Source organism: Drosophila albomicans, chromosome 2R (genome assembly GCF_009650485.2).
Source record: "Drosophila albomicans strain 15112-1751.03 chromosome 2R, ASM965048v2, whole genome shotgun sequence".
In the NCBI taxonomy this organism is placed as follows: Eukaryota; Metazoa; Arthropoda; class Insecta; order Diptera; family Drosophilidae; genus Drosophila; species Drosophila albomicans.
In genome coordinates this window covers 8,098,035-8,124,531 of record NC_047631.2, presented here as the reverse complement: position 1 = coordinate 8,124,531, position 26,497 = coordinate 8,098,035, and the positions used below count along the sequence as shown (strand labels likewise).

General features: G+C 33.2%; 3 protein-coding genes across 3 annotated transcripts; all 3 read left to right on the top strand.

Moving 5' to 3' along the window:
- The first annotated feature begins 324 nt into the window (after positions 1-324).
- On the top strand, positions 325-1,426 carry LOC117575288 (S-formylglutathione hydrolase). Its single transcript, XM_034259432.2, has 2 exons — positions 325-434; positions 492-1,426. Exon 2 carries the CDS (start codon positions 492-494, stop codon positions 1,347-1,349), a length of 858 nt encoding a protein of 285 aa, XP_034115323.1. The 5' UTR covers positions 325-434; the 3' UTR covers positions 1,350-1,426.
- Positions 1,427-7,281: 5,855 nt separating this feature from the next.
- Positions 7,282-8,822, top strand: LOC117576941 (putative mitogen-activated protein kinase kinase kinase 7-like). Its single transcript, XM_052006835.1, has 6 exons — positions 7,282-7,682; positions 7,739-7,915; positions 7,985-8,123; positions 8,177-8,373; positions 8,429-8,759; positions 8,815-8,822. Exons 1-6 carry the CDS (start codon positions 7,665-7,667, stop codon positions 8,820-8,822), a joined length of 870 nt encoding a protein of 289 aa, XP_051862795.1. The 5' UTR covers positions 7,282-7,664.
- Positions 8,823-9,109: 287 nt separating this feature from the next.
- LOC117575461 (uncharacterized) lies at positions 9,110-26,191 on the top strand. Its single transcript, XM_034259671.2, has 14 exons — positions 9,110-9,188; positions 9,242-9,426; positions 9,484-9,789; positions 23,095-23,268; positions 23,629-23,767; positions 23,818-24,005; positions 24,061-24,399; positions 24,453-24,635; positions 24,698-24,836; positions 24,896-25,092; positions 25,150-25,482; positions 25,537-25,713; positions 25,817-25,955; positions 26,009-26,191. The coding sequence occupies exons 1-14, from the start codon at positions 9,125-9,127 to the stop codon at positions 26,143-26,145; spliced, it is 2,700 nt and encodes an 899-aa protein (XP_034115562.2). The 5' UTR covers positions 9,110-9,124; the 3' UTR covers positions 26,146-26,191.
- Positions 26,192-26,497: the final 306 nt, after the last annotated feature.

Here is a 26,497-nt window from a genome sequence, read left to right as displayed (position 1 = left end):
ACAATTGTAGAGTTGCAGAAATGAGCGTGAATTATTATAATGATAAAAGTTAATTAATATAAAAAATAAATAATTAAATAATTAGTCAACTTAATTCATTCAGATTAAAAAACTTAGATTTAAAAACTAAACTTATTAATTTAAACTTAACACAATATAATATTTAGGGTAAAAGTAAACTTAACTAATTACATGGTATTTAATATTTAATAAATGTGTAGAAATTTAACACTCACACCTCATTCTTGTCGTATCTGTGAATAGTAATAAGTATATAATATAAAAAACACAATAAACAAAATAAGTTAAACGAAAAGCAACTACAATTTCAGTTGGTATACTTTTGACATTGTGAATTGGTATATTTGCAAATCAAGCTTGCGGTCACACTGTTTGGGACATACTAACTTCATTTAAAATAAATTTTAATCAAGGTAATCATTAATAGTTGTTGAACTTATGCCAACATATAATATTTGATTTACTTATAGATGACTCTGGAACTGGTGTCCACCACAAAATCCTTCGAAGGCGAGCAGCGTGTCTACAAGCATCGCTCCAATGTCTTGGACTGCGACATGACCTTTGCCGTCTATTTGCCGCCGGCAGCCGTCGAAGATAAAGTCGAATGTCCGGTGCTCTACTTCCTTAGCGGTCTTACGTGCACCCACGAGAATTTCATACAGAAAAGCGGCTTCCAAGCGACTGCAGCGAAACACGGTCTCATCGTTGTGAATCCCGATACGTCGCCGCGTGGCATCGATATCCCTGGACAGGACGATGCCTATGATTTTGGCAGTGGTGCCGGCTTTTATGTGGATGCAACTGAAGCACCCTGGTCGAAGCACTACAAAATGTACAGCTACGTTACGCAAGAATTGCCGGCAATTATCAAAGCCAATTTCCCAACTTTGGCTGGCAAACAAGGAATATTTGGCCATAGCATGGGCGGACATGGTGCCTTAATTTGTGCTTTGAAGAATCCGGGCCTCTATCAATCTGTCTCGGCATTTGCCCCCATCGCAAATCCCTCAGAGTGTCCATGGGGTCAGAAGGCTTTCAACGGTTACCTAGGCGCTAACACCACGGACTGGGAACAATGGGATGCAACCAGTTTGGTGTCAAAATATGCGAGTACTCCACAAGAGCTATTTATCGATCAGGGATCGGCGGACAACTTTCTAACCGGCAAGCAACTACAGCCTGAGAAACTATTAGCTGCAGCTGCTCCTAATGATCACATTCAGACCATCTTTAAGCAACGTGATGGCTACGATCATAGCTACTTCTATATAGCTACATTTGTGGCCGAACATATTGCTTATCACGCCAAGCTCTTGAAGGCTTAAATTAAAACTTTAAATATTGATTTGTTTCTGCTATATCATTAATATGCGCGAATAAAATTTGCACATTGTCAATTCGATTTTTGTGTCCGCTATATACGCTTTTATAAAAAGAGTAAAGAAACTATATAGTATATTTATGTACCATATGTGTCCGTGAGCTGATAGTCAGATCCATCTAGGTTGTACACCTAAATATCTTATTTTATCTACGTAAATGTTATTTTAGATTTTGACTACACACCGTTTTCTAGTGCAATTAAAAAAACAACGATAGAATTTAGACAATAGCATTTAGGAATACATTTTAACAATTGAATTGTTAGAAGTTTTCGGTTTGGGTATCACACAGTCGAGGTCTGTACCCTAGTTTTATTAATTGCTTTAAGGAAATTTGACAACACTACTCGATATTAAAATATTAGGTAGCGATAAAAATTGCTAATCAATGCTGTTAATAATGAGCAATATAAATATCTGAATCAACGGCAGTTTTAGATTTGAGGTTTTAGTCTGAATCAACGGCAGTTGTATAAATGCATTTTAAGTAAGTTCGCGATGCTCAAATATGGACCACATAGGCGTTAACGTTAACTTCGATGATATAACATTGTTAAAAATAGTAAGAATATAGACAAGAACAAATTTAGATGTTGTATTTCTAAATGTGCACATATTTTGTTAAAGATTGGTCGAGGTAGTTATGGCGTTGTACACAAGGGAGCTTGGCGAACTGATGCTCAAGAATCAGAAATTGCTGTGAAAGTTATTATTAATCATTCTAAGGACGATGCCTTGGAAAAGAATATCTCTCGAGAAATACAAAACCTCAAAAAATGCATCCATCCGAATATTATTTCACTATATGGAGTATCTAAAGACAGTAACTACATTTACCTAATATTTGAGTACGCGGACTGTGGGTCACTCTTCAATTTTTTGCATCGTACTAATAATGATGTATCATTCAAGGAGAAGCTTAATTGGATGCTGCAATTTGCCAAGGTATGTACATATGTTAATGATCGATAGAATTCGCAATTTTCTCACATTTTGTGTAGGGTGTGGAATACTTGCATAGCATAAACATAGTTCACCGGGATCTAAAGACGGAGAATTTGTTACTTTTCAATGAATACCGTAAATTGAAAATATGTGATTTTGGTACAGTAAAAGAATTGGCTACATTGAATACCGAACTTGTGGGGACATTTTCTTATATGGCTCCAGAAGTTTGTGTAAGTCCAAGTATATTAGTGTACTTTTGAAATAGAGTGTTGTTATTTAATTTCTTTTAATTATATAGAGCCCAGAAGGCAAATACACAGAAAAGTGTGACATATTTAGTTTTGGAATAATTCTTTGGGATGTAATGCCAAGAAAGAAGCCATTTTACGAACTTGACGGCATGAATATATTCGCAATCCAACAAAAAGTTATGAATGGTAAGAACGATTAATCTATAAGTCTCAGAAATTTTAATTTCTTAATGCTCCAGGTGCTCGGCCAAAAATAAATGACGTGATTTTTTGCGATAAGCTCGATTACATTGGACCAATAATTGAAAACTGCTGGGATAACGTTCCAGAAAATAGACCGACGATCAAAGAACTGTGTGATCTTCTCCCAATTTATCGGTTTTTTCCTCTAAAATGCAAGATCGTAAACTTCGACGACATTCGACTTTTCGAAATTGTAAGAAAATTCATTGAAGCTCAGCAGATAAGTTTGTGATGGCTGTATTTTACAGATTGGATCTGGAAGCTATGGTGTTGTCCCCCCCATCGTGAAAAGAAATTAGTTGCCCTCAAAATATTGCACGGACGTAGTGAAGATTCAATAACAAAAAAGATTACACACTCAGTGGAGATCCTTCGAGAAATTCAGGATATACAAAAATGTGTTCATCCGAATATAATCACACTATATGGGGTCTGTAAAGATCCCAACAACAACCTTTGTTTAGTTGCTGAGTATTCGGAGTGTGGATCACTTTTCAATTTCTTGCATATCATGAATTTCGTTCCCAACTTCTACAAACAAATTGATTGACTGCGACAATGTGCTAAGGTATGTTTTGTTTTATTTATATTTTCTTTCACTTACATTTTTTTCAGGGCCTTGAGTACTTACATAGCAAAAATATAATTCATCGGAATCTTAAGACACAGAACTTGTTTCTTTTCAATAAATATCGCATATTGAAAATTCGCGATTTTGGTACAGTAAAAGAACTTGCAACAATGCACACCAAATTGGTGGGAACACTTTCTTATATGGCTCCAGAAGTTTGCGTAAGTTCAAGTGGTTGTTTTTATATATAGAACCCTAGTGGACAGTACAATGAAAAGTGTGATATTTTTAACTTTGGTATTATTTTTTGGGAAGTTATGTCGAGAAAGAAGCCGTTTTATGAATATAAAGGTATTTCATTGGAAAGTAAAATCACTGATGGTAAGACTTGACAAAAACGTCCAGACATTCTAGTAAATTTCTTAATGTTTCAGGTGTTCGCCCAAATATAAACGAAATAAAAGCTTCTAAACAAATTGATAGTATAAAGCGAATAGTAGAAAAGTGTTGGAGTTAAAACCCAGCAAATCGACCGAGTATAAAAGAACTTGTGAATTTTCTCGAAGAGACGGAATTTTATATTGACATAAATTTTGAAAATATGGAACTAACCAATGTTGTACGAAAAAAGTGGTATTCAAAACAAATCAATTACTAATTCTGATTACATTTACAGGTGGCAAATGGTATATATGGTTCTGTTTGGTCAGGATTTTGGCAAACTAAATGGGGAAAAGTGGCTGCGAAATGTATTTCATGCAATCAAGAAAATCGATTGGATATTTTGAGAGAAATCCACAAGCTGAAAGCTTTAAATCATGGGAATATTGTTAGCATACTTGGTATTTCTCGACATAGCACTGGATGTATTTGCGCGGTTATTGAGTATGCGAAATGTGGATCACTCTACAATTTGTTGCATGCTACTAATAGAAGGGTTTTGCTTCCCGATAAGCTCAATTTGATGTTGCAATGCGCCAGGGTATGTTTAACATAATGTACATACTTTTTTTTCTCATTGTCACACATTCTTTGTAGGGTTTGGAGTATTTGCGTAGCAAAAATGTTGTACACCAGGATCTTAAAACACAAAACTTATTGCTTTTTGATGAATATCAAACATTGAAAATATGCGATTTTGGTTCAGTGATGGGAATTGTTGAATCCAATTTGAGAAGCATTGAATCACTTTTTTACACCGCACCAGAAGTTTTTGTAGGTATATATCAATATGAAAAACCATCAAATCTTAATTATATTTGTTTTTTTTTCACAAAGATCGTAAACAACAAATTCACAGAAAAGTCTCGAGTGTATAGCTTTGGCATAATTTTGTGGGAGGTAATGACTAGAAAAAAACCGTTTGAAAACTTCAAAGGCATGGAACCTATGAATATCCAAATGGAAATTATTAAGGGTAAGAGTTCTTTCCATTAAAATAAAAATAAATTTATCTTTTTAATTTTGTATGTCTCCAGGTGCTCGTCCGAATATCAATTATTTGATTCCCGATGATTATACTAATCTTTTTAACTCTCTTAAAGAAATTATGAAACGTTGCTGGAAGGAAAGTCCAGTAGATCGACCAACGACTATGTACCTTTATGAAAAGTTTCTTACAATAATTAATGTAAAATTTGCTTAATGTAAAATTATAGCAAAAACAATGAACATAGATTCATACAATACAAATTATGTACCAGAATGTATGTATAGTTTTCAGAAAAATATATGCCTTTTTTGTTTTTATTGAATTACCTTTTTAGTGTTGAATAGTATTTATCTTTTAGGGCAGATCTGTCCTTTTTAGTTTGGGTGGACTAGAGAACTTAGGCAGTCAATCTGTTGCCAAAAGAAACAGGGTACATTCTGTTATTCATAGTCATTTTGTTGAGATGCTCTATTTAGTTACAACACCAAGGTCAACCTAGAAGCGTAATGGTAACCAACTCAAGCTTGGCTTCAGCGACAAAAACATACAAACACCCAATGCTGATGTTTGGTCCTCAGGGTCAGTTTGACACTCGACAATATTTCAACCCAACCAGCTTCGACTTTAGCACATTTAATAGCTTTCAGAGCAGCAACTTTTATTTTTAATGCTCAGAATTTTTAATTTACATGATTAGAATAGGATATGGGTAATTATCTGACGGATGTCGCGTGCGACAATCTTTTCAGTGAACAAAAAAACATAACCTGAAACAATTTTAAAAATAAGAAAAGGTTACTCTAAGAATGGCTTTGCAATTTTCTTTCTGTTTTGTTTTTTGTTTTGATAATTGCAAAAATTAACAAATTCGTACTCAAAACCAAAAAATTAACGAATTTATATATTTTATCGTAAAACCGAACAAGTTTCTAAAATCAATCTTAGCTCTAAAAATAGTGTTAATCCAAAGCTTTAAGAATTACCATCAGTTATTTCTAAAATTGTTTTGGTTTATGTTTTTCTTTACCTGTAAAGGTGGTCGCACGCGACATTTACCCATATCCTAAGTCTGAAACTTGAATAAAGTGCATAAGTTTCATTGTAATCGTAATTAATTTATCAAAATGTATTGTAAAACAATTGGAAAATTCATTTCAAATACAAGATGGACATGTTCATAGACAGAAAAGTTGTTGGGTAAAGAGTTCGATGAATTAAGCAAAGGGAATTCTGAAAAAATCCATAAACAAAAGATTTGCTTCTTGACTTTCAGCCTTTTGATGCATATTGCGAAAAAACAAGTAAGAAAGTGAGATATCCGCTACCCATTTCGAATAAAAGCAAAACAGTTCGGTATTAATTAAAAAAAAAAATAAATATAAATATATAAAAAAAAATTATATTTGGCAAAGAGTGCGGAATATACCAGCAAAAGCATCTAAGACCTCCAAGCAGGAGTTTTTGCCGATGCAAAAGAATTTCTTTAATCAGCTGCAGCTGAATTGTCTTGGTTGACAATAAAGTACATCGATAAATTAAATTTAGCTTTTAGTTTATAACCTTGCCAACTCTCAACTGTAGCCATCTTACTTGCTTTTTTTTTTGAACTTTTTAAAAGTCTTAAGCATGTAAAAGTTCATTCCGAAGAAGATATATTAAGAAACCAAAATGAAGAACTCGCCAATTATCAATTTTGCTTGCTTATAATTTTAGCGAAATGTGTTTTTACGAATTATCTGTACTCGTATTTCTGTTGATAGTTTTAATAGCAAGTTTTAATTTCAAGCTGGTACAAAATGAACTGAAATACGCAAGGGATACTAAATTGCAATCTATACAATTTAATTAGGCAAAACTTGTACATTGTGAATTCGATTTTTGTATCCGCTATACAGGTTTTTAAAAAAAGAGTAAAGAAACTATAAGTATAATTATGTACCTATATATGTATATTTATGTACCTTATACTCGTGTGTCCGTGAGATGATAGTCAGATCCATTTAGAATGTACACATAAATATCTTATTTTATACCCTAAAACATTGTTGTATGTATGTACATATGTACATACATGTTATTTAAGATTTTGACCACACACCGTTTTCTAATGCAAATAAAAAAAATACCAACGATTACACAATAGAATTTAGGAATACATAATTGTATTATTAGAAGTTTTCGGTTTGGGGGGGAACACTGTACCCTAGTTTTATTAATTGCTTTAAGGAAATTTGACAACACTACTCGATATTAAAATATTAGGTAGCGATAAAAATTGCTAATCAATGCTGTTAATAATGAGCAATATAAATCTCTGAATCAACTTTTAGATTTGAGGTTTTAGGCAACGGCACTTGTAGAATTGCAATTTAAGTAAGTTCGCGATGCTCAATTATGGATCACATAGGCGTCAACGTTAACTTCGATGATATAACATTGTTAAAAATAGTAAGAATATAGACAAGAACAAATTTAGATGTTGTATTTCTAAATGTGCACATATTTTGTTAAAGATTGGTCAAGGTAGTTATGGCGTTGTACACAAGGGAGCTTGGCGAACTGATGCTCAAGAATCAGAAATTGATGTGAAAGTTATTATTAATCATTCTAAGGACGATGCCTTGGAAAAGAATATCTCTCGAGAAATACAAAACCTCAAAAAATGCATCCATCCGAATATTATCTCACTATATGGAGTATCTAAAGACAGTAACTACATTTACCTAATATTTGAGTACGCGGACTGTGGGTCACTCTTCAATTTTTTGCATCGTACTAATAATGATGTATCATTCAAGGAGAAGCTTAATTGGATGCTGCAATTTGCCAAGGTATGTACATATGTTAATGATCGATAGAATTCGCAATTTTCTCACATTTTGTGTAGGGTGTGGAATACTTGCATAGCATAAACATAGTTCACCGGGATCTAAAGACGGAGAATTTGTTACTTTTCAATGAATACCGTAAATTGAAAATATGTGATTTTGGTACAGTAAAAGAATTGGCTACATTGAATACCGAACTTGTGGGGACATTTTCTTATATGGCTCCAGAAGTTTGTGTAAGTCCAAGTATATTAGTGTACTTTTCAAATAGAGTGTTGTTATTTAATTTTTTTTTAATTATATAGATCTCAAAAGGCAAATACACAGAAAAGTGTGATATATTTAGTTTTGGAATAATTCTTTGGGAAGTTATGTCAAGAAAGAAGCCATTTTACGAACTTAAGGACATGAATATATTAGGAATCCAAAACAAAGTTGTTAGTGGTAAGAACGATTAATCTATAAGTCTCAGAAATTTTAATTTCTTAATGCTCCAGGTGCTCGGCCAAAAATAAATGACGTGATTTTTTGCGATAAGCTCGATTACATTGGACCAATAATTGAAAACTGCTGGGATAACGTTCCAGAAAATAGACCGACGATCAAAGAACTGTATGATCTTCTCCCAATTTATCGTTTTTTTCCTCTAAAATGCAAGATCGTAAACTTCGACGACATTCGACTTATCGAAATTGTAAGAAAATGCATTGAAGATCAGCAGATAAGTTTGTGATGACTGTCTTTTTCAGATTGGATCTGGAAGCTATGGTGTTGTCCACAGAGCAAATTGGAAACCCTCCCATGATAAAGAGAAATTAGTTGCCCTCAAAATATTGCACGGACGTAGTGAAGATTCAATAACAAAAAAGATTATACACTCAGTGGAGATCCTTCGAGAAATTCAGGATATACAAAAATGTGTCCATCCGAATATAATCCCATTATATGGGGTCTGTAAAGATCCCAACAACAACCTTTGTTTAGTTGCTGAGTATTCGGAATGTGGATCAGTTTACAATTTCTTGCATATCATGAATTTCGTTCCCAACTTCTACAAACAAATTGATTGGCTGCGACAATGTGCTAAGGTATGTTTTGTTTTATTTATATTTTCTTTCACTTACATTTTTTTCAGGGTCTTGAGTACTTACATAGCAAAAATATAATTCATCGGAATCTTAAGACACAGAACTTGTTTCTTTTCAATAAATATCGCACATTGAAAATTCGAGATTTTGGTACAGTAAAAGAACTTGCAACAATGCACACCAAATTGGTGGGAACACTTTCTTATATGGCTCCAGAAGTTTGCGTAAGTTCAATTGATGGTTTTTTATAAAAAGCAAATTGTATTTATTGGGTTTCGTTTACTTACTATATATAGGACCCTAGTGAACAATGAAAAGTGTGATATTTTTAACTTTGGTATTATTTTTTGGGAAGTAATGTCGAGAAAGAAGCCGTTTGATGAATATAAAGGTATTTCATTGGAAAGTGTAATCATTGATGGTAAGACTTAACACAAACGTCCAGAAATTCTTATAAAGCTCTTAATGTTTCAGGTGGTCGCCCGAATATAAACGAAATAAAAGCTTCTAAACAAATTGATAGTATAAGGCGAATAGTAAAAAAGTGTTGGAGTCAAAATCCCGCAAATCGACCGAGTATAAAAGAACTTGTGAATTTTCTCGAAGAGACGGAATTTTATATTGACATAAATTTTGAAAATATGGAACTAAACAATGTTGTACGAAAAAAGTGGTATTCAAAACAAATCAATTACTAATTCTGATTACATTTACAGGTGGCAAATGGTATATATGGTTGTGTTTGGTCAGGATTTTGGTCAGCTAAATTTATAAAAGTGGCTGCGAAATGTATTTCATGCTATCAAGAAAATCGATTGGATATTTTGAAAGAAATCCACAAGCTGAAAGATTTAAGTCATGAAAATATTGTTAGCATACTTGGTATTTCTCGACATAGCACTGGATGTATTTGCGCGGTTATAGAGTATGCGGAATGTGGATCACTCTACAATTTGTTGCATGCTACAAATAGAAAGGTTTTGCTTCCCGATAAACTCAATTGGATGTTGCAATGCGCCAAGGTATGTTTAACATAATGTACATACTTTATTTTTCTCATTGTCACACATTCTTTGTAGGGTTTGGAGTATTTGCGTAGCAAAAATGTTGTACACCAGGATCTTAAAACACAAAACTTATTGCTTTTTGATGAATATCAAACATTGAAAATATGCGATTTTGGTTCAGTGATGGGAATTGTTGAATCCAATTTGAGAAGCATTGAATCACTTTTTTACACCGCACCAGAAGTTTGTGTAGGTATATATCAATATGAAAAGCCATCAAATCTTAATTATGTTTGTTTTTTTTTCACAAAGATCGAAAACAACAGATTCACAGAAAAGTCTCGAGTGTATAGCTTTGGCATAATTTTGTGGGAAGTAATGGCTAGAAAAAAGCCGTTTGAAAGCTTTAAAGACATGGAACCTTTGAATATCCGAATGGAAATTATTAAGGGTAAGAGTTATTTCCATTAAAATAAAAATGAACTTACTTTTTAATTTTGTATGGCTTCAGGTGCTCGTCCGAATATCAATTATTTGATTCCCGATGATTATACTAATCTTTTTAACTCTCTTAAAGAAATTATGAAACGTTGCTGGAAGGAAAGTCCAGTAGATCGACCAACGACTATTTACCTTTGTGAAAAGTTTCAGGATTTTTTACAATATTATATGATCTTCGAATGTAAAAGTACCAAAAAATGTTGCTTAATGTAAAATTATAGCAAAAACAATGCACCAGAATTTATATGTATATAGTTTTCACAAAAATATATGCCGTATTTATTTCTATTGAATTACCTTCTTATTGTTTCCCATTTATCTTTTAGGAAATATCTGTCGTTTTTGGCTTCAGACTAACGCTCATTTCTTCGACGAAAATCTAGTTTATTATTAGCATTATTAACAATTCTTGCAATAGAAGGTTAACACAGAACATTGCTGAGGCTGCTTATCCATACCTTTAAAACACACACGGAATTAGGCATTTGACTAATTCACTGTTATCTTCAGCTCCAAAAGCATTCTACAATAATTTATGATACCAGTTAAGAAAAACTTTGAAAACGGGTATAACACCAACTCATCCAGATCGTATTCTCCTTAGCTATTTTTAGAGCATTTGTCCAAAACTAGAGAACTTAAGCAGTCAATCTGTTGCCAAAAGAAACAGGGTACATTCTGTTATTCATAGTCATTTTGTTGAGATGCTCTATTTAGTTACAACACCAAGGTCAACCTAGTAGCGTAATGGTAACCAACAAGCTTGGCTTCAGTGACAACAACATACAAACACCAAGTGTTGATGTTTGGTCCTCAGGGTGAGTTTGACACACGGCAATATCTCAACCCAACCAATTTCGACTTTAGCACACTTAATAGCTTTCTGCTGCAAATAGTTTTTAATTTTAGTGACTAGAATAGGATATCCTAAGTCTTAAACTTGAAAAAAGTGCAGAAGTTCAATTGTTATCGTAATTAATTTATCAAAATGTATTGTAAAACAATTGGAAAATTCAATTCAAATACAAGATGGACATGTACATAGATAGAAAAGTTGTTGGGTAAAGAGTTCGATGCATTAAGCAAAGGGAATTCTGAAAAAAATCCATAAACAAAAGATTTGCTTCTTGACTTTCAGCCTTTTGATGCATATTGCGAAAAAACAAGTAAGAAGTAGAAAATATCTATATATATAAAAGAAAGTCAATAAAGTTTCACCACTTATAAAACAAAAACGGCAGAACAGATTTGAGAGAAAATTGGTAGGGAGGTAGTTTAGAGCCAGGAGACTGCTATAGGATACTTTTTATTCCGTTCGACAGAGCGAATTTTATTCCACCGACGTGGCTGCACTTTTAGTAATGAATAACAGTAAGTTGGCTGTGAGCGTAACGTATCATACACGATATTACGATATTATGTATTTATTTACATTTATTTTACAGACAGCAATGCCGCGAGCAAAACGATCATAAAAATAAAATAAAATTAAACAAATAAAATAAAATAAAATAATGAATGGTTGAGTGAGCGAGCAACTTTAGCGGAAATAATTGTTAAATCAGCACAATTTAAAAAATCGGACAAATTTTTGAAAATGAAAAAAATATAAAAATCGGCAAATTTTCGGAAATTGAAAAAATTGTAAGAACGGCAAAATATTTAAAATTGAAAAACAAATTGTAAAATCGGAAGAATTGTGATAATTGAAAAATGTAAAAATTGGCAAAGTTATGAAAAATGTAAAAACTTTCTAAAATGAAAAAATTTGTAAAATCGAATTGAAAAAACTGTAAAATCAGCAAAATTTTGGAAATTAAAAAAAAGTAAAAATCGGCAAAATCTTGGAAATTGAAAAAATCGTAAAGTTGGCTGTTGATGCGAGCGCATTGTAGATGAGTGGCACACTATCCGTTCCGCCTACCAAAAAGCACTCGATGCTTTTCGCTCACGCGCAAGAAAGCACTCAAGATCCAGTGCGCTCAACTTTTCTCTCTCCCACAACTCTCCACCGCAGAGCCGAGCTTTGCAAGGGCTCGGCGCTAGATCTGCAAAATGTCGTCGGCATTTAACCTCTCCAGTTTCGATCTACGTTTGTTCAATAGCGGTCACCCCCAATATCCCCCTCTCTGTGCGTTTTATTGTTAACAACCCGAACGTTAAAATATATATTTAAGAAAATATAAAACGCAAGTGTTTTTATTCAATTTCGGGAAAGGGAAATCGGGAAACTATCAGCGCCACCACAACATTTGGTCCTTCGAGCCGGATCTGCTCATCATCGTTTGCTTCTCCAGGATATTGCAGATAAGTTTTAAATCATCTCTCCTTTCTTTACTCTCTCTTTCCCCACGGTCGTCCGGCGTTCTACATTCTTTTTCGTATGGTGACCAAATATAAGATTTGGAAATTCACTCATATTTTCCGGTCGACCGTTTTCCATATTTTCCAATTGCTGTTATTACTGTTATTGATTTTACATATATTACATTATATTTACATTTTCCGCCAATCGCGTACGTATGTATGTATGCATGTGTGTTTTTCGTGAGTGCAAGGGCCTAATAGTGAAAAGTGAAAACTATTAAAAAGAGAGCTACTAAAGTGCAACATATATTGTATACTTCATACATATATAAATATACGCTTAAATAATTAAAATCCAAGCTGTGTGTACAAGCATTTCTTATTTCATTTAATTTTGTCCGTTTTTCCATACATATGTCGCGATAATCGCCGACATACACACATACACTCATACTTTGTGCCGGGTCGACTAGTATTAAGTAAAATGACGAACTCGCCAATTACTTATTTTGCTTTCATGTAATTTTAGGATAAATGCTTTTTTACGAATTATTGTATATGTGTTGAGAGTGAACTGAAACACGCAGGGATACTAAATTGCAATGTATACGAGTACAATTTTATTAGGCAAAACTTGTACATTGTGAATTCGATTTTTGTATCCGCTATACAAGATTTTATAAAAAGAGTAAAAAAAACTATAAAGTATATTTATGTACTATATATGATAGTCAGATCCATCTAGGTTGTACAGCTAAATATCTTATTTTATACCCTAAAACATTTTTGTATGCATATACATAAATGTTATTTTAGATTTTGACTACACACCGTTTTCTAATGCAAATAAAAAAATACCAACGATTACACAATAGAATTTAGGAATACATAATTGTATTGCTGTTAATAATGAGCAATATAAATCTCCGAATCAACTTTTAGATTTGAGGTTTTAGTCTGAATCAACGGCAGTTGTAGAATTGCAATTTAAGTAAGTTGGCGATGCTCAATTATGGACCACATAGGCGTTAACGTTAACTTCGATGATATAACATTGTTAAAAATAGTAAGAATATAGACAAGAATAAATTTGGATGCTGTATTTCTAAATGTGCACATATTTTTTTAAAGATTGGTCGCGGTAGTTATGGCGTTGTACACAAGGGAGTTTGGCGAACTGATGCTCAAGAATCAGAAATTGCTGTGAAAATTATTTTTCATCATTTTGAAGACGAAGGCTTGGAAACTAATATCCTTCGAGAAATACGAAACCTCAAAAAATGCATCCATCCGAATATTATCTCACTATATGGAGTATCTAAAGACACTAATAACTACATTTTCCTAATATTTGAGTACGCGGACTGTGGGTCACTCTTCAATTTTTTGCATCGTACTAATAATGATGTATCATTCAAGGAGAATCTTAATTGGATGCTGCAATGTGCCAAGGTATGTACATACATACATATGTTAATGCTCGTTAGAATTCGCAATTTTCTCACATTTAGTGTAGGGTGTGGAATACTTGCATAGCATAAACATAGTTCACCGGGATCTAAAGACGGAGAATTTGTTACTTTTCAATGAATACCGTAAATTGAAAATATGCGATTTTGGTACAGTAAAAGAATTGGCTACATTGAATACCGAACTTGTGGGGACATTTTCTTATATGGCTCCAGAAGTTTGTGTAAGTTCAAGTATATCAGTGTACTTTTGAAATAGAGTGTTGTTATTTAATTTTTTTTTAATTATATAGATCTCAAAAGGCAAATACACAGAAAAGTGTGATATATTTAGTTTTGGAATAATTCTTTGGGAAGTTATGTCAAGAAAGAAGCCATTTTACGAACTTAAGGACATGAATATATTAGGAATCCAAAACAAAGTTGTTAGTGGTAAGAACGATTAATCTATAAGTCTCAGAAATTTTAATTTCTTAATGCTCCAGGTGCTCGGCCAAAAATAAATGAGGCGATTTTTTGCGATAAGCTGGATTACATTGGACCAATAATTGAAAACTGCTGGGATAACGTTCCAGAAAATAGACCGCTGATCAAAGAACTTTGTGATCTTCTCCCAATTTATCGTATTTTTCCTCTAAAATGCAAAATCGTAAACTTCGACGACATTCTACTTGTTGAATTTGTAAGATAATGCATTGAAGCTCAGCAGATAAGTTTGTGATGGATGTATTTTACAGATTGGATCTGGAAGCTATGGTGTTGTCCACAAAGCAAATTGGAAACCCCCCCATGATGAAGAGAAATTAATTGCCCTAAAAATGTTGCACGGACGTAGTGACGATTCAATAACAAAAAAAATTAAATACTCAGTGGAGATCCTTCGAGAAATTCAGGATATACAAAAATATAATCATCCGAATATAATCACATTATATGGGATCTGTAAAGATCCCAACAACAACCTTTGTTTAGTTGCTGAGTATTCGGAGTGTGGATCAGTTTACAATTTCTTGCACATTATGAATTTTGTTCCTAACTTCTACAAACAAATTGATTGGCTGCGACAATGTGCTAAGGTATGTTTTGTTTTATTTATATTTTCTTTCACTTACATTTTTTTCAGGGTCTTGAGTACTTACATAGCAAAAATATAATTCATCGGAATCTTAAGACACAGAACTTGTTTCTTTTCAATAAATATCGCACATTGAAAATTCGAGATTTTGGTACAGTAAAAGAACTTGCAACAATGCACACCAAATTGGTGGGAACACTTTCTTATATGGCTCCAGAAGTTTGCGTAAGTTCAATTGGTGGTTTTTTATAAAAAGCAAATTGTATTTATTGGGTTTCGTTTACTTACTATATATAGGACCCTAGTGAACAATACAATGAAAAGTGTGATATTTTTAACTTTGGTATTATTTTTTGGGAAGTAATGTCGAGAAAGAAGCCGTTTGATGAATATAAATGTATTTCATTGGAAAGTATAATCATTGATGGTAAGACTTAACAAAAACTTCCAGATATTTACATTCTTGTAAATTTCTTATTGTTTCAGGTGTTCGCCCGAATATAAACGAAATAAAAGATTCTGAACAAATTGATAGTATAAAACGAATAATAGAAGAGTGTTGGAGTCAAAACCCAGCAAATCGACCGAGTATAAAAGAACTTGTGAATTTTCTCGAAGAGACGGAGTTTTATGTTGACATAAATTTTGAAAATATGGAACTAAACAATGTTGTACGAAAAAAGTTGTATTCAAAACAAATCAATTACCAATTCTGATTACATTTACAGGTGGCAAATGGTATATATGGTTGTGTTTGGTCAGGATTTTGGCCAACTAAATGGGGAAAAGTGGCTGCGAAATGTATTTCATGCAATCAAGAAAATCGATTGGATATTTTGAGAGAAATCCACAAGCTGAAAGCTTTAAATCATGAGAATATTGTTTGGATATTTGGTATTTCTCGACATAGCACTGGATGTATTTGCGCGGTTATAGAGTATGCGGAATGTGGATCACTCTACAATTTGTTGCATGCTACTAATAGAAAGATTTTTCTTCCCGATAAACTCAAATGGATGTTGCAATGCGCCAGGGTATGTTTAACATAATGTACTTTATATTTCTCATTGTAACACATTCTTTGTAGGGTTTGGAGTATTTGCGTAGAGAAAATGTAGTACACCAGGATCTTAAAACACAGAACTTATTGCTTTTTGATGAATATCAAACATTGAAAATATGCGATTTTGGTTCAGTGATGGGAATTGTTGAATCCAATTTGAGAAGCATTGAATCACTTTTTTACACCGCACCAGAAGTTTTTGTAGGTATATATGAAAAAACCATCAAATCTTAATTATATTTGTTTTTTTTCACAAAGATCGTAAACAACAAATTCACAGAAAAGTCTCGAGTGTATAGCTTTGGCATAATTTTGTGGGAGGTAATGACTAGAAAAAAGCCGTTTGAAAACTTTCAAAGCATGGAACCTTTGAATATCCAAATGGAAATTATTAAGGGTAAGAGTTATTTATATTAAAATTAAAATGAACTTATCTTTTTAATTTTGTATGGCTCCAGGTGCTCGTCCGAATATCAATTATTTGATTCACGAAGATTATTCTAATCTTTTTAACTCTATTAAAGAAATTATTAAACGTTGCTGGAAGGAAAGTCCAGTAGATCGACCAACGACTATGTACCTTTATGAAAAGTTTCTTACAATAATTAATCTAAAATTTGTCTAATGTAAAATTATAGCAAAAACAATGAACATAGATTCATACAATACAAATTATGTACCAGAATGTATGTATAGTTTTCAGAAAAATATATGCCTTTTTTGTTTTTATTGAATTACCTTTTTAGTGTTGAATAGTATTTATCTTTTAGGGCAGATCTGTCCTTTTCAGTTTGGGTGGACTAGAGAACTTAGGCAGTCAATCTGTTGAAGCAGGGCACATTCTGCTATGCATAGTCATTTTGTTGAGATGCTCTATTTAGTTACAACACCAAGGTCAACCTAGAAGCGTAATGGTAACCAACAAGCTTGGCTTCAGTGACAACAACATACAAACACCCAATGCTGATGTTCACCTCAGGGTGAGTTTGACACACGACAATATCTCAACCCAACCAGCTTCGACTTTAGCACATTTAATAGCTTTCAGAGCAGCAACTTCTGTTTTTAATGGTCAGAATTTTTAATTTACATGATTAGAATAGGATATGGGTAATTATCTGACGGATGTCGCGTGCGACAATCTTTTCAGTGAACAAAAAAACATAACCTGAAACAATTTTAAAAATAAGAAAAGGTTACTCTAAGAATGGCTTTGCAATTTTCTTTCTGTTTTGATAATTGCAAAAATTAACAAATTCGTACTCAAAACCAAAAAATAACGAATTTATATATTTTATCGTAAAACCGAACAAGTTTTTAAAATCAATCTTAGCTCTAAAAATAGTGTTAAGCCAAAGCTTTAAGAATGACCTTCAGTAATTTCTAAAATTGTTTTAGTTTATGTTTTTTTTACCATATCCTAAGTATGAAGCTTGAAAAAAGTGCAGAAGTTTCATTGTTATCGTAATTAATTTATCAAAATGTATTGTAAAACAAACAACAATTGGAATTCAACAATTCAATTCAAATACAAGATGGACATGTTCATAGACAGAAAAGTTGTTGGGTAAAGAGTTCGATGCATTAAGCAAAGGGAATTCAGAGAAAAATCCATAAACAAAAGATTTGCTTCTTGATTTTCAGCTACAGCTTAATTGCCTTGGTAAAGTACATTGATAAATGAAATATAGTTTTTAGCCATCTTACTTGCTTCAAATATTTTTATGAAGTTTTTAAAAGTCTTAAGCATGTAAAAGTTCATTCCGAAGAAGATATATTAAGAAACCAAAATGAAGAACTCGCCAATTATCAATTTGGCTTACTTGTAATTTTAGCAAAATGCGTTTTTACAATTTATCTATATACTACTGTGGGCAAAAAGTAGTAAGTAGTAATTTATATTTCGTGCGGAAATCCATTCGTCGAAATATTTTGTTTCTAGGTTGGCAAGATTGTCAGTAACTTCTATGCCAAATATCACATCAAAATAATCATTAGTGTTTAATATATGCTTATTTTTCTGAAGTACAAAAAGTGCATTCGGCAATTTTTACAATGAGTGAAATTATTCAACAAAGAAGTTCCATTAAATTTTGTTCCAAAATGTTGCAAAAGGCCTAAAGGCATTGATTCATAGTGTGTTTTTTGCCAAAAATTCAACCAACCGTTTTGAGTCAATTGAAGACATTAAACGAGAATCGCTACGCGCATTGAAGGCTATTCCGAAAATCTACTTCAACAACTATTTCGAGGATTGGGAAAAACGTTTGCGAAAGTGTATTGTGGCCGGGGGGGATTACTTTAAGGGGACGAAATAGATTTGGCCGAATAAATAAAGAATTTTAAAATTATTAACAAAGTCTTACTACTTTTTGCCCACAGTAGTATGAGTATTTGTGTTGAGAATTTTAATAGCACTTTTAAGCTTGTACGACATGAACAGAAATACGCAAGGGATACTAAACTGCAATCTATACAATTGTATTAAGCAAAACTAATAATGTGGTAAGTTTTGCAGTTTAAAGATAACAACTTCTTATCAATCTTACCAGAAATGAGCAATTCCTCTGAATCAACGACAATTGAAGTTTGATCAATTTTTGTTATTGAATTATGGACGACATACACATTAATGAGAACTACAAAGAAATAATGTTTTGTGATTTGGTAAGATATTTTCTTACATAAACAACCAATTATTGGGATTTTCTTTTTAAACTTACATTTATATTTCAAGGTTAGTCGTGGCACCTTTTGAGATGTGCATAAAGGAATATGGCGAACTGATGGACAAGAAAAAGAAGCAGCTGTAAAAACTAGAAACGGATATTTTAAAGATATTCAAAAAAACCTAAAACAACAAAAAAAAGTTATTCATCCGAATATAGTTCAATTATATGGGGTCTCAAAAGATTTCAGCAACAACATATGCTTAATTCTTGACTTCGCAGACTGTGGAACACTCTACAATTTCTTGCATCATTCTGATGTAGACGTTACATTTGACACGAAGCTTGATTGTTTGCTGCAATGTGCTAAGGTATGTCTAATGCTTTTAAAACATACATATGTATGTATTTCAAATGTCTCATTATTGTGTAGGATGGAGTATTTACCAGAGAACGGCACGGGTATACACACTCAACGGGTGCACCCGTTACTCATGTGCCTTTTCGGTAGCCTTACACTCGCGAGTGCGAGTGGCCAAAAATACACACACTCGCGAGCCTTATACTCATGAGCAATAAGGGGCTGTCCATATATTACGTAATCACGTTTTCTGCGATTTTTGACCCCCTCCCCCCCCCCTGGTAATCAAAAGTAATCAATTGATGAACACCCTCCCCCCCTAACAATGATTACGTAATCACAAAAAAAAAGAAAAATATGAAAATTTTTTCTTTTAATCGGTATTTTCAAAAGAAGATTCCAGCCAATCTTTAATATTTTTATTATTGGAAGTTGTCTTGTCAAAATCTCTTTATATCCGCAGGTATCATCTTCGTCGTCTACATAGCCCTCGTCAAGCCATTCGAGGTCTTCACATCCTTCGTATGACTGAATTACTATATGCCTATAGGCATTCTCCCTATCGCCGTCCAGCCACACGGTAAAGGGGTTTCTTTGATTTCCAATCGAAGCTTACAGCTACATTTATATGAAATATTGCATTCGGTACTTATCGACAGAGTAATCGGCGCTAAACTAATTTTTGAATAAATACATTTAACAACAAAATTTTTATAAAATGATTACGTAATCATTGTCCAAGACCCCTCCCTCCCCATGTAATCAAACATAATCATTTCCTTGACCCCCTCCCATCCCCTAAGTGATTACGTAATATATGGACAGCCCCTAAGTGTATCGCGAGCCTTACACTCGCGAGTGCGAGTGCCGAGGCATACTCGCCACTCGCGAGCCTTACACTCGCGAGCCTTACAATCGCGAGCCTTACACTCGCGAGTGCGAGTGCCGAGGCATACTCGGCAATTTGCGATCGGTGATTCTATGCACTCGGGTAAAGCCGGTGCCGGTGGTTATGGGTGGACCGGCACGATTGTATGTATGTATGTATGTGTGTATGTATATTGAGATGCAAGAAATGCCGTCGGCTTTTTGTATTGTTCTTGTTATTGCTGGTGCGCTGTTCTTGCACTCATTTTATTTCTTGAAAATTTAAATTCGAAAACTATTTTTGGCTTTGTGTAGTGTATTTATTTGATGTCTTATATAATAAATAAAAATTAAATTTTAATTTTAAAGAATTTTTATATATTGATAAGGAACAAAACAAGTAAAAATACAACTAATCTGTTTTATTTTTATGCTTATAATAAGAATGTAAAAAATAAATTTCAGGAAAAACCACCTGATATTTTATTTGACCATTTGTCAAAGTAAAAAAACACCCAAAAATCATTCAAAGAAGTCAAAAGTCATAAAATCTACCCGCGAGCCGCGACACACAAGCATCATTAGGGGTGGGGGAAAAACACCCGAGTATTTGCTCAGACACTCGCGAGTGTCTGATCAAACACTCGCGAGTGTCTGAGCAAAACACTCGCGAGTGTCAGAGCATTTCGTCAAGAGTGTCTAAAATGATCGGTTGCACGAAGAACAACCACCCGCGAGACACAAGTGTGTACAAGCCGAGTGCCTAAAATGATCGGGTGCCGAATAGGCGAGTGCAAGAAAGGCTCGAGTATGACAATGACTCATACTCGCAGCACTCGCATGATTTTGAATGAGTGTGTATCTCTCACTCGGTTTGCGAGTGCACGAGTAGCACTCGCACTCTTAAAAGTACGGGTGTGAGTCGAGTGTCGAAATTTGCCACCCGTGACGATGTCTGGTATTTACACAGAAACCAAAGAATTCTTCTGGATCTTAAGACACACAACTTGTTGCTTTTCAATAAATTTCGTGTACTGAAAATATGTGGATATAAAATCGCCAAAGTAAACTCTGAACTTGTGGGGACAATTCGTTATACAGCTCCAGAAATATTTGTAAGTACATGTATGTATTTACATACATATGTATTCGTATTTGGAGAACACTACATTTTTCGAGTTGATTTTAACATACTTGCATAGATCAAAAATGGCGCTGCCAATAAAAACTGCGATGTATATAGCTTTGGAATCATTTTTTGGGAAGTCATTTGAAGCCATTTTACGAAGACGGTGACATGCACATGTTAGCTATCCAAAATAAAATTAATCATGGAAGAATAGGTAAACTATAAATTTCAGAAATTTTAATCTGTTATCGCTCTAGGTCTTCGTCCGAATATAAATGATGCCAATATTCATGATGAGTCTGGTTGCATTGGACAGTAGTAGTATATTAATATATCAAATGTATATTAATGCAGATCTGTTTTGCTTTTATTCAAAATGGGTAGCGGGTATCTCACAGTCGAGCACACTCGACTGTAGCTTTCTTACTTGTTTGACTTTTCAAACGACTTATTTTGTTTGATGTTTTCAAAATACTTTCTGTAATCATCAGGTAAAATCATCAAATTGTATTTTTGGTCCTTTAATTACCGAAAGCTCTATTTTAACAGAACTTATGGCTCTTAACTCAATTTCTCAATCTGGACCTGCAGATGGAGTGATGGTGTGCTAAGTTATTGCGATGGTAGAATCTGTATACCGCTGTTAAAATTGTCGGTTAACTTATGCTATTTTCCAAAAACCGGGAAGAAATCGAATAGTATAAAAATTATCGTGGTACGTCTAAGTTGTCTGCGAATCCGAATATCTATTGCTTACTTCGTTCATAAACGATCTTCCTTCTGTTATATAATATACATATACATATGTATGTATGCTGATGATGTTAAGCTTTGCTTGACATTAAATGTTTATTTATTTCAGTTTATTTAATTATGTATGTATTATATGATACTCCTCTAGAGCGAATAGAGTCTGCGAATGAGTTAGGTGTTTTGCTTGATGCAAAATTAAAATTCGATAAAATATTCTATCTGCTCTGAATAAGCTGATGGGTTTTGCTCAATTCATAAAACGCTTGTTGAAAGATTTCAACGATCTCTACATCACTAAAACTTTGTATATCGCACTGGTACATCCAATACTTGAGTATGGATCTTTTGTGTTGTTTTTATTCAGAGACTATTTAGTGGTGAAATAGATTCTTCGGAGCTATAAACCCAAATAAGTTTTATTGTCCCGGTCAGGATCACCAGAAATTTTCTTTCTTTTTTTCATTCCACGTAATACTACTAACTATGCTTGGCATAATATCTTTCGTATTTTGTGTGAGAAATTCAATAATCTCAATTATGTAATTTACTCTAGTAAATCAATTCTATATCTTAAAACGTTAATACTACAATATATATCTAGTAATTTGTTATTTATATTATACATATATATTTATATATAAATATAAATATATTTTTTCATTATTAGTTTTATTTCGTTATTTGTTCAACGCATTAATTGTTTGCGGTTTCCGATTAATGGATGCTGTTCCAAAATGTACTTTGCTTGGTCCGCGCGTCAACAAGTCTGTGCTTGGTATTGGTAAGCCACTTGATGGTTCTTCCATTAGTCCATCAACGTCCAAATAAATAAATAAATACTATTGTATGGGCAGAAACACCAACTTTCTTCGGGTTTTAGTTTTTTCGGTGACAATCTGATATATTTTGCGCTCTATGGTATCTATATTTTGAGTGTAGTACTATATCAACATGCCAAATAGAGCCCTTGGTATATTTTAAATATTTTTGCGGTATATTACTTTGGTATATTTTAAAATTAATGCCGCACTGTTTTGCTTTTATTCAAAATGGGTAGCAGGTATCTCACAGTCGAGCACACTCGACTGTAGCTTTCTTACTTGATCTATATCTACATTCCTTGTAGGGTATGGAGTACTTGCATAACAAAAATATAATTCACCGGGGTCTTAAGACGAAGAGCTTGTTGCTCTTTAATGAATACAGTGTATTAAAAATAAGCGGACTTCATACAAGTTCGGAAGTCACTACAATAAATACCGAAATAGTGGGGACACTTTGTATGGCTCCGAAAGTCAAAGTAAGTAGAACTATTTATTTTGAATAGTTTTTATTTGTATTTTATAACTGCTACCCATAAGGTAGAGGGTTAATATAACTTTGTGCCTCCAGGAAATGAATGTAACCGGCAGATAGAGGCATCTCAAGCCCTATAAAATATATATAGTTTTGTCAGCGTTAACAGCTGAGACGATGTAGCCATGTCCGTAAATCTGTCTGCTTGTCCGTATTAAACACTGAATCTCAGAGGCTATAAGAGTGAGATATAATTTTTTTTAGCAACATTTGTTATGTTTTCATGTTTGTTTCAAATTTTTACCACCCTCACTTCGAGCTCACTCGACTGTAGCTTTCTTGCTTGTTTCTATTTATTGAATAGACCACAAATGGAGATTGCAATGCAAAGTGTGATCTATACAGATATGGAATAATTTGTTGGGAGCTAATGTCAGAGAAGAAACCGTTTTACGAAGTGGACAACATGCATCCATCACATATTAAAACGAAAATTAATAATGGTAAGAACAAACAAATTGTAAATACCAGAAATTGGAACTTCTTTCTTCAGGTCGTCGCCCGAATATAAATGATGCCAAAATTCATGATGAGTCTGGTTGCATTGGACATATAATTGAAAAGTGCTGGGATCAAGTTCCAGAAAACCGACCAACGATGCAAGAAATTTGTGTTCTTCTTCCTATGAATCCACTAGCTAATACTAACGTAGACTTCAAAGAGATTCAACTTGGGGAACTTGTAAGAATATACTGACAGTCCAACAAGTAAAATTTCTAATGATGTTGATTTATAGATTGGAGATGGCAGTTATGGTATTATCCATAAAGCAATCTGGAAACTTCTCGGTGCGGAAAACAGATCAGTTGCTGTGAAAATAATTCAAAACAGGAGTCAAAATTCAGTAGAGAACATAGTGCAATTTGAAAAAGATGTTTATAAGGAAATTCAGAATCTAAGAAAATGTATTCATCGAAATATTGTCACATTATATGGAGCCTCAAAAGATTCGAGCAACAACATTTGCTTACTCCTTGAGTACACAGATTGTGGATCACTCTATGATTTTTTGCATCACTCACTCAAGGAAGTTTCATTCAACGTGAAGCTTGATTGGATGCTGCAATGTGCCACGGTAGGTCTAATGTCCTATATTTTCCATATTTTCCCTGTCTCATTATCTTGTAGGGTTTGGAGTTCTTGCATAAAAATAATACAATTCATCGGGATCTTAAGACGAAAAACTTGTTACTTTTCAATGAATATCGTACATTGAAAATTTGTGACTTTGGAAGAGTGAAAGAATTTGCAAATTGCAGTATTGATTTAATTGAATCAGTTTGTTATATGGCTCCTGAAGTTTATGTAAATGCAAGTATATCTTTGTATTAAGCGAACACTTTATGTTTATTTAGTTTATTTTATTTTTGCAGAACGAAAATGGAAAATACAATAAAATGTGTGATGTATTTAGCTTTGGAATAATATTTTGGGAAGTATTATCTAGGATGAATCCGTATTACGAATTTAATGAAATGCAACCGGTGGATATCAAAACTAAAATTATTAATGGTAAGAATGATAAAAAAAAAAAAAACATTTCCAGAAATTCTCAATTCTTGCTGCTCTAGGTATTCGACCGAACATAAATGATGCGAATATTAATGATGGCTCCGGTTACATTAAATTAATAATTGAGAAGTGCTGGGATCATACTTCAGAAAATCGACCGACAATGAAGGAATTGAATGATCTTCTTCCTATACTTCCTCTTTATCCTCTTGATTACCAATTGGAAAACTTTGAGGAGCTTCAGCTTGTCGATGTGGTAAGAAACCACAATTAAACAAAAAATATTGGCTTCTAACGCTGATGAAATTTATAGATTGGACAAGGAAACTATGGAGTTGTCCATAAAGCAATTTGGAAACATCCCAATACGAAAGAGATGTTTATTGCTGTAAAAATGAGTAAAGTCGTTAGATCACTAACCGATAAGATTAAGTCCGCAAAATATGTTTTTCGAGAAATGCAAAATCTAAAAAAATGTATTCATCCAAATATTGTTACATTGCACGGTGTCACTAAGGACCGTGACAATCAATTTTGCTTACTTCTTGAGTATGCAGATTGTGGAACACTCTACAATTTCTTGCATAATTCGGATCTCGACTTCGAATTCACAAGAAAGCTTGATTGGATGCTGCAATGTGCCACGGTATGTCTAGTGCTTTTAAAAGATACATATTTTAAATGACTCATTATTTTGTAGGGTATAGAGTTCTTGCAAAGCAAAAATATAGTTCACCGTGATCTTAAGACGCCAAACTTGTTATTTTTTAATGAATATCGTACATTAAAAATATGTGACTTTGGAACTGGGAAAGAACTTGCGACTTGCAATACAGAGTGCATTGGGACATATAGTTATATGGCCCCAGAAATATGTGTGAGAACAGAAATTTATTGGAATTTATTGGATTTATTTATTATTTATTGGATTTATTTATTATTAATTTATTAAATTTGTTTCTTTTTTTTTACTTACATAGAATGAAAGTGGGATATACGATACAAAATGTGATGTATTTAGCTTTGGAATAATTTTTTGGGAAGTCATGTCTAGGAAGAAGCCATTTTACGAAGACGGTGACATGCCCATGTTCGCTATCCAAAATAAAATTAATCTTGGTAAGAAGAGTTAAACTTTAAATTTCAGAAATTTTAATCTGTTGTCGCTCCAGGTCGTCGTCCGAATATAAATGATGCAAATTTTCATAATGATTCCCGTTACTTTAAACAAATGATTGAAAAGTGCTGGCACCAAGATCCAAACAAACGACCAACGATGCAAGAGCTTTGCGCTCTTTTAAGAAATTAAAAAATAAAATCGAAAACAAACGTTTCCTGAAACTTTTTTTTTACTTTCGATAGCATTTGTTTAGCTCTTTCGTTAGTGTAAATTATGGGGCTTATCGAGTTTTAGTTTTCATATTATTGGCAAATAACATGCGATCGCGAATCTAGATAAACGCAAAAATCTGTGAATTGAGACGGAATATTCTAAAGCAATAACTTTACTTTTAAAATAGATTCATGTATGTAGCTTTCTATCAAGTCTATTCCCAAGAAAATATCTCAATTTATTTCTTTTTAATTTAAAATTAAATTAATTAATTAATTAAATTTTGTTTACCCCAACTTTTTTGATTAATAACTTCAAACAAATAATA

What these genes read in the sequence shown, in the direction of transcription:
- LOC117575288 (XM_034259432.2), top strand. Translation starts at nt 492, where the DNA reads ATGACTCTGGAACTGGTGTCCACCACAAAATCCTTCGAAGGCGAGCAG.
- LOC117576941 (XM_052006835.1), top strand. An exon ending in CCAAAACAAAGTTGTTAGTG is followed by an intron (nt 8,124 to 8,176) that starts GTAAGAACGATT and finishes TTAATGCTCCAG; the next exon opens with GTGCTCGGCCAAAAATAAAT. An exon ending in ACATTCGACTTATCGAAATT is followed by an intron (nt 8,374 to 8,428) that starts GTAAGAAAATGC and finishes TGTCTTTTTCAG; the next exon opens with ATTGGATCTGGAAGCTATGG.
- LOC117575461 (XM_034259671.2), top strand. Translation starts at nt 9,125, where the DNA reads ATGTCGAGAAAGAAGCCGTTTGATGAATATAAAGGTATTTCATTGGAA. An exon ending in ATATGGAACTAAACAATGTT is followed by an intron (nt 9,427 to 9,483) that starts GTACGAAAAAAG and finishes TTACATTTACAG; the next exon opens with GTGGCAAATGGTATATATGG. An exon ending in GGATGCTGCAATGTGCCACG is followed by an intron (nt 25,483 to 25,536) that starts GTATGTCTAGTG and finishes ATTATTTTGTAG; the next exon opens with GGTATAGAGTTCTTGCAAAG.